The following is an 8,870-nucleotide window of genomic DNA, read 5'->3' as shown; positions in this document are numbered from 1 at the left end:
TACAGAGGTGCAGCGACCAGAAAGTTCCAAGGCTTGAGTCTGGGAGAGGGTTAATATTGGTTTTAAATGTATTAAACAACAAACATGAATATGCAATGCTGTAGTAAAGTTTACAAGTCTTTTATTACAATTAACCTTTCTTTTGACAACTAATAGCATTAGTTCTTTAATCTTTCAAGTTAAAATTTGTTTTCCACTAAATACATTAAATAAATTGTAAAATCACATCACATGAAAGATTATTTCAGACAATTAATATTACATTTTGGTTCAATTATTTTTTGACTAATTAGCTTTTATAAAATATTTTAATAAAAATATAGTTTATCATGTTTTGTTAATTTTGTAATTGTAGTTCAAAGAGCCAGACTGACACTGAACTTGCCAATTACAAGCTGAAATAGTGATTGCCTATAAATATCAAGATGTGTGCTATTAAACCTGAACAATATCAAAAGTGATGTTATAAATAATTGTAGTGATGTGTGGCAAAGCAGACCTGGATTTAGATATTTTATTTGTTTACCGATTCAATTCAGATCAAACTAATTTACTATGGATTGAGATTTAAATTTTGGGACTAAAGACCTAAAATTGTTATATTACATTTTGTGGCTAAGGAGCCACATAGAAATGGCAACATTGAAGTAGTTGTTACAATTTATATACATACTTTTAAATCAAAAATCAACTCCTGGGAGATTTAGTTAGACTTATAAACCATCATACAAAATTACAATTTTATTTGGTGCACCATCTAAGATTTAACACTTGCTGGATTGTTTTTGAACTGAAGTAGCATTCAGCAATATATCACTGCAACTTAAGTATATTGATATCAGTTTTTTTAACTATTATTGAGATACAAGACAGCAAAGATTCCCCTGGTGCATCCAATGTCTGAGCTTGCATCTCTAAGCATTACATAAAAGGGTTCTGTACTTTTTATCGTAAGAATTGTTGTACAATTGAGAGTAATGAAAATAAAAACAAATGGTAAATCTTTTTATATGACCTCATGACAAGGGTTGCTGATCAATGGAGCTTCACATAGAAACACAATTAGGTCTCCCAGAAGTTATTATTTTATTGTTAAATCTTTGGATAACATCAGGTTACAGCCTTAGCTCAAAAATGGTCGACATCAAGGACACTAACAGCACTACTACTTAACAAAACCTTTGTCCAAAATATATATATTACAGTAATTTGTTAACTCTAATTTTGTTATGTTTCTGATGCAGGGGAGGGAGAGTACTCCCCCTGTACTTTTTGGTCGACAAACTTAGCTTGTTTTCTTAGCTTTTCAAAAAACTTACTTGTTTTGGATTGTGACCAATTCGAGTGACCAGTGTGTTCACTCACAAATATTACGCTTAAAAATATCAATTTCAATAACATAAAAATAAGTTACAACAAGTTTAAGTGTATACTTAGGAGATTCAGTAATTTAAATGTAATATTTGTTTCAAACTTCAGATTGTAAAGAATACGCAGCCACAGAACAAGTGACAGAGCAAAATGAAAACAATTTAAAGAGGTTTTTAAAATAACTACATTTATTGGTAATTTCATATGATACATAAATCAAGCAATTTTAAATGTATTTAAATGAACAACCACCAAAGAGCCTGTCTTACAAAAAAAATACAAAAGCATCACAACCATTTTACATGTCTTCCACATAAATATCCACTAAACTAGTGTATTATGTATTATGAAACATGTATTATGATAAAATAATAATATATTTTATGTAGAATATCCTTGGATGGTTTGTAAAGATATTACCACAATAAACTACAAATTAATATAATGTAAAACAAATACAATGTTCTTATTTACATGAAAAAGTACAATTTTTATTTAATTTCAAAAATTTGTCAGGTGAAGAGAACAATATTCCCATTCAACTCATGTACTTTTAAATATCAAGTAATTGTGGCTACTGTATCAGTTAATTTTAAAGTTAATACAGAACATTAATTGATATTTTGGTTCAATGATTTATTTTAACATATAGTTAATCTCTTTTCTCTTTAATGTGTAGGAAATTAAAGAAGTGTTATATAAATGTACAAAATAACAGGAACAAATGAAGATGAATCTCCCAAAAAATACAAACAAATTCATTCCAAATGCTACTGATGTGTACTTAAAAAATGGATTAATAATATTATGTTACAGGCAAAATAATAAAAACATACAGCAATAATTTTAAAATATATAAAACTATCAATATCATTGCATGATACAATATGCCTATAGTGCCACATAGGCTAAAATAAGTTATAAAAAGCGCAGTTAAAAAAACAGCAAAAAGTGTTTAAGTTAAACACTTTTACTCATTTTCCATGGATTGTCATCACAATACTAGTGTTCAACAATTTTAAACAAAAGAAGCATTTTATTTCTGTATCTCTCCCCCAACCCTAAATTAATATAACTGGTTTTCTAAAAACATAAAATAATGTAAATAAAATCTGAGAATATTACGTTCAAAAGCCTTAATAAGCTATTATAACATCACCATCCACAACAAACTTATTCCACTGACAAAACAAAATATTTGTATTAGGTTATTATGTCATAGACAACATCCAACATCGCAGATGACTTGAACCAAATGGTAACAAAGTCAAATTTGCCTTTTATAAAGATTACTGGAAGTTCATAGTTTACAGGGCAATATAATAGTAATATGCATACATAATTTTACAATTACTTAACTTAATATTACCAAACAGTGTACGGCTTAACTTATAGACATTTATCACTTGAATTGAACAATATTTTAATTACATTTTGTACTTCAGTATATGGTCACTGAAAAGGTACCATTAAAACAAAGAGCATCATTAAAAATCAATGCATAGATACAATGCATAAGATCCAGTAAACTGGATACAATTTGATTAAAATAATAAAATATATGCATATGTAATAACATGAAACAGATAAATCAATACAGTACACTTTCACCCATCTACATTAATTGGGACCAGATATAATAAGAAAGAGACAAAAGTTTTTATAAATGAAAAATCATCATCAATCAATGACTCTCTGTCATTTTGTCCAGAATTGATCGCTTCTTACTTTTAGCTCCCTAATTAATACTGATCTACTGTAAGCTCTCCTAGTAATAACATTATAGTAACAGATATCAAACTTTGGATATAGAAGCTCTTTGATCCCCCCTCCCCACCCATAGTAGTACAGTTTAACAACAGCACTACACTTTATATATTGGCAAAGAAATATCACTTGATCAATATTTTCCTGTTTTCGCATGTGAATTCCAATCGCTTCGATTCAGATGCTGATTTTAATGAATTTGATTTATGGTAATTTTTCATTTATGATTACACGTAAATATAATTTATTAAAATAAAATGTTTGTTAGTCAAGTTTTGTAATTTTTAAACATTATTTCTGAGAGGGTGTAATCTTGCAAATGCTTTTACAGCCACAATATCTGCAAATTATATTTGTGAAAATCCATCCTGATTAAGATGCAAATAAAAAAGAGATAGATAAGCTAGGTTAGACTGTACTGAAGAATGCAATGGGAAAAACATTACTTAAGTTTTTTGTTAGAAAAATCTTCACACTAGGATTTCTGTACATATCAAGAACTAATATTTATCTAGCGTAATTATGTTACGAGCCCTTATTTACAGGTGAAATACAACTATACAACGTGGATCTTCAACAAATTAACACTAGGTAATTAACTAATAGAAAACTCCAATAGGTATCAAAAATATTTAAATTCCTATAGGTGATTTTAAACCAAAAACATGTTTGATCCAGTAATTGATTTCTTTAATGATAGCAGAGAAACCAGACGAACTAGTAACATGATTATTAACAATAGACATTATCACGCACATAATGATTTAAAGAAATGTTTGCTACAGTTTTCATTTATAAATTACAGACTTGCTTGCTTTGAACTCCTTTAACAAAATGTTTATTAATAACAACTAAATGAAATATCTTAGGTGGAAAATTACAGTACTCGATAATAATTATGTTTGGTTGAACTTATCTCTCACTACTTTTCCACTTATAGTTTCCATTATGTAAATAACAGGAGATTGTTCTTTATGTAAAACCAAATCCCAAATATTTCATTCATTGATGAAGTACGACTATGTTGAACAATAAAGTTATAAATCAAATTTAATATTGGTAAATCAAAACACAACAATAATAAAAGATGAACTTCAAATAAAACACAAATAAATTTGCTCACTTAATATAAATAATATATAAGAGGTCTTTGGTGGAATTCATTTAATAAAACAATTATAATAAACTGAAGTAATGAATATAACATAATGGGGATCTAAAAAATCCACTAAGTTGCACAATACTTTCATGATTAATGTGACAAAATATACTTAAATCACATTAAACACAATAATAAATGTTCACCTGTGTACAAACAGATGTTTTATTTACAGAAAACTGACAAATCTATGCTAATAATTTGACTATTTGTAAAATATCATGTCTCCAATAAAGAATGTCGCACATTTTGTAATTTTAAATGTCTTATGCACAAGCAGTTAGTAGCAGGCAGATACACTCCTCAACTGCATTTCATTTTAGCCAAAAAATAGTATAATTCACTGCCACTTGAAATTATATCCAAGATTTTTACTAATAGATTTTCATAACATAGCTTTGACTCTCGTTTTCTTGATATAATTATAGTATAATATATAACTGACTTGATAAAACAATAATATTTGTATAGTAAAATAAACAAGCTTTATAAAAATTGTGTACATACAATAGCTTTAATATAAACACTCATATAACAAACTTAAAGAGAAGTAGCGATAATAAGGAAAAACCGTGGTAGCAAACAATTGTAATTCATAATTATAGTTAAGTATAAACAAGGATTACAAACTTAAAACTGATCTATCTATTTACATTGGATGTCACAGAAAGTTTCCGACTATACTTCTGTAATATGTATTAAAATGTATTTCCATTATATCACAGAGAACAAGAACTGTAAGAGCTTAGAGACAAACTGAAAATTACTAAATAAACCACTGTGACTAATCTGAAACTGTACCTTGTGCGTGTTAGTTACCACTAAAAATGAAAAGGCTAATAAAATCTGAGAATACTATTTCCTCATACACAATCCAAAACAAGTTTACATAAATTAATATATTAATTAACTAAATTACACATTAAAGATAACAGCATACAGCCTTATTCTCAAGACTATACAGAAATATATACTTTTTTTATTAAAAATATAAAGTATTTAGCACAGAAAATAGAAGAGTTGAAGGTAGAGTTGAAGATATGGTATACAGTACTACTTGTCCAAGTGGAGGTCTTATAGACCTTGGCAGTGAAGAGAGGAAGGCCAAAGTGCTTCCTTCTTACACGTTCAACATTTACCGGAATCAAAAAAATTTGAATAATAATTAATAATAAACAACAATTGGTGACAAGTGAAAGTATGGTTTAAAGTCCGCCAACTCACGTATTATATATACAAGGCCTATTAGTGTTTATAACATTAAACATATTGATTTCTTCTTTTTGTTTTGTTTCTTCTCGGGAGACTTCTTATTGATTTGCCGCACTAAATCATAAAATATCTGCAAAAAACAATACAATGTTTTAAATATCTTAGTAAGATATTGAACTTAAAATAGAATTAATTAGAGAAGGCTTATGTAATTGATATTAAATAATAATAATGATGATGATTCAACAAAATGAAGATTTATTTATCCGCATTAATTAATTACTGATTATGAATGATCTGTAAGATACATATCGTTATGCACATTTCCATGTTACATGCAAAGTTTAAAAGAAAAGAATTACAGTTATATTATGCTTTATAACATCAAGTTTTGATTAATATTAAAAATAGTGTTTTATAGCTCCCAGTCAGAAAAAATGGATGAAATAAGGTAGTTGCTATAGATGAACCGCTGCACGAACATTTCTTGTGCATAGGGGGGAGGGAGGAACAGGTGCTCGACCACGTCTACCACCGTCATTCCCTACTTGATCTATTTCCTTTACAAGACACAAGTGGTAACCGACTGCTTTGCTTCCCTGCTTGGTGTTTTGGAGCATCACGCTATGTTTTGTTATTCTCGTTGTTATGGAATAACAAATAGTATTATTAAATATTATTATTGGTAAAGTGGCGACTGAGGAGTGGTTGGTAAGGAATGTGGAGGGGGAAGTGATTCAGCACTTTTCTTATCCCTCTCCACATCTCTCTCTCTCTCTCTCTCTCTCTCACACAACACACACACACACACTCCCCCCCCCCCCAGCACTGTTCACTGAACAGGTCGCTTTCAAAGCGGCTCATCTATAGCATTGAATCTAATAAGTGAATCGTACAGTCTGCCCAAGCAGTCAGTCAGTCACTGTAGACTTTGGTTGCCCTCTAGTTTCACGAGTTGCAGTAGTCCATCAAAAACCTTTATGTTTATCTTCAGTGATTTATCGGCACAGTATTTGGGAGTGCCGATGGCCGAGCGGTCTAAGTCGTTGGACATTGGGTCTGAGTTAGAGATAACGCAGGTTCAAATCCTGTCTGTGACCATTGCACTTTTTATCAGTACCATTGACCTTGTACTGTATCGACTCTCCCCCTTATTCTGTTTGATAAGATCCTCGCACAGGCCAGTGGCCCATGATGGCGGACAGAATAAGGCTTAAAAGGGGATCGGCCTCTCCTTTTTTTAAAAAAGAAAAGAAAAAAACAGTGATTATTTTTTAAATAGGTACAAGGCAATAAAGAGAATACCCCTATTGATTTATTCCAGACATATTTTATAGGTAATGATTGAAAATGTACAACGGATGTATAGTGAGTATCAGAGCATGTGGCAAATTTCTTTGAAGAAAGGATTAAAAATTTAGTTTTAAGGTAAGACAAATGACAAATGCTTAAATAAACAAGACAACTATGTAGAACCTGAAAATAAATTTCTTAAAAAGTATTTTCTGAGTTTTTTGTGCAAAAAATAGGCCTGACTAAAAATTCCCCTCGTAATACGAAGATGTGTCAAATATAACGGGACTAGTTATCTAAACAATTCCAAAGGAGTCACTGACCTACAATCAATTGATGCTCAGGTAGGTAGCCTGTACTGTTACAGAGAGGGGGGAACCGATAACAACTCTGATGGATTCCTTTACTATCAGAACAAATCATGAGTGAACAGGAAATGCACGTCTCTTTGGAGCAGCGGATTATAAAACAGTTTTTGACAAAGGATGTAAAACCGTAATTTTATGGTGATTACGGGCACAGTTCAGGAAAAATACCCTGTCAAGAACCTAAGTGTTTGCATGGCACAAAGAACTTTCTTAAGGATGTGAAAAGGTTGAGAACAAGAGCCACAATTGTTGCCAAGGTAACAAGTAAGATCTCGAATTTTCTTGTGATTTTAGTTATATGAAACAGTTTTATATATCATTATAATGAAAATGGTAATATTCGTCTTATAAAAGAGTAACATGGTGAAATCGGACTGCATTTTTATTAATTTTATTAACATTTCCTGTTTTTTCATCATCCCGGGTCGCGCCCTTGAAATGCAGTGCCCCCCCCCCCCACCCACCCACAATGTGGGGGCTGCATGGGTGTACTTTACACCACTGCTGGTCCTTGCTTCTACAGAATGTTTTCTTTTTTTCACCTGAAATCTAATCTTGTTAGTGACATGTTCAATGACGATGATGAGATCAAAAGCTTGTGCTATGAACAAGGTTTGTATGTGAATTAGATTTATTGTTCATTTTCTCAATGCCAGAAATGATAAAATTTTAGGCAATTCAACTCTGTGAGGAGTATGGACTAAATGGAATGAGTGATTATTGAGTGGAAAGGAGATGAGTGATGCAGTTCAATGATAGATGTGAAAATATTCTTGTTGGTGAAAGTTTGCATGACAATCCTCGCTCACTTTCATATTGTGAATATGACAGCAACTTTTTGGCTGTGAGAATTGTGTCTGTGAACAATTTGAGTACCTGTCATAAAATCTGAACCTTGCTTATAGACAATATTTTATTTTTTTTCACTTAAAATCTAATCTTTGTGATATGTTCAATGATGATGATGATGATGAGATCAAAAGCTTGTGCTATAAAAAAATACTAAACCCATTTAATATATACAGTGCAGCACATCATTTTTTTCATGAAATGTAGTTTTTGAAACAGTTACTATAATTTATAAACATTTATGTCTTACTATATGTTGTCATGAGAAGAATGAAAACTGAAAACATGTTTTTACCAAAACTATAACAATGACTCCTTTTTACAGTTAAAAAGATATTGTAAGAAAATTCCAAATAACCAAAGTGTGTTGAATATCATGAAGAAAAGAATATGTGCTTCATTTTTTCAGTAGAAATATATGTGTAATTTCTGCAATATATTTGATAAAAAAAGTCATAAGTTACAAATATTGTAAACAGTATACCAAATTTCTTTTTTGTATACCTTTGTGTAAGTTTAAATTTACAAAAATAGTTTTATATTGCGAAACGTTCAGTATTAGGAAATAACAATATATGTAATCAAGGTTATAAAAACATAATTTTTTAAAGAATATAAAAATAAGTGGAAACACAAATTTTTAGTGTAAACCCCAAAAAAGCTACAAGTTAGACCCTATAATGAATGAATGGTATATTTTTATTGAAAATATATTCTACACAGGAAAATAATTAGGTATGCCACAGTTTAAAAATTGTGTCAATTGTTTTGTGAACGACGTACTAATAATGAAAAGCGAATAGGCCGACCGCTTGTGAGTACTGATGACCTCATCAATAAATTAATCATAA

The 8,870-nt window shown here is 30.2% G+C and overlaps 1 protein-coding gene across 1 annotated transcript in view; it reads right to left on the bottom strand.

The window, feature by feature from the left end:
* Nucleotides 1-1,067: 1,067 nt before the first annotated feature.
* LOC124369099 (ras-related protein Rap1) overlaps nucleotides 1,068-8,870 on the bottom strand; it is a 33,782-nt gene continuing 25,979 nt past the window's right edge. Inside the window, exon 5 of the mRNA XM_046826839.1 lies at nucleotides 1,068-5,639. Coding sequence (XP_046682795.1) covers nucleotides 5,550-5,639 — 90 coding nt within the window. The 3' untranslated portion in view covers nucleotides 1,068-5,549. The remainder of the gene's footprint in view (nucleotides 5,640-8,870) is intronic.

Source organism: Homalodisca vitripennis, chromosome X (genome assembly GCF_021130785.1).
Source record: "Homalodisca vitripennis isolate AUS2020 chromosome X, UT_GWSS_2.1, whole genome shotgun sequence".
NCBI lineage: Eukaryota > Metazoa > Arthropoda > Insecta > Hemiptera > Cicadellidae > Homalodisca > Homalodisca vitripennis.
Note: the sequence above shows the minus strand (reverse complement) of the source record. Positions and strands in the feature narration are given on the sequence as shown.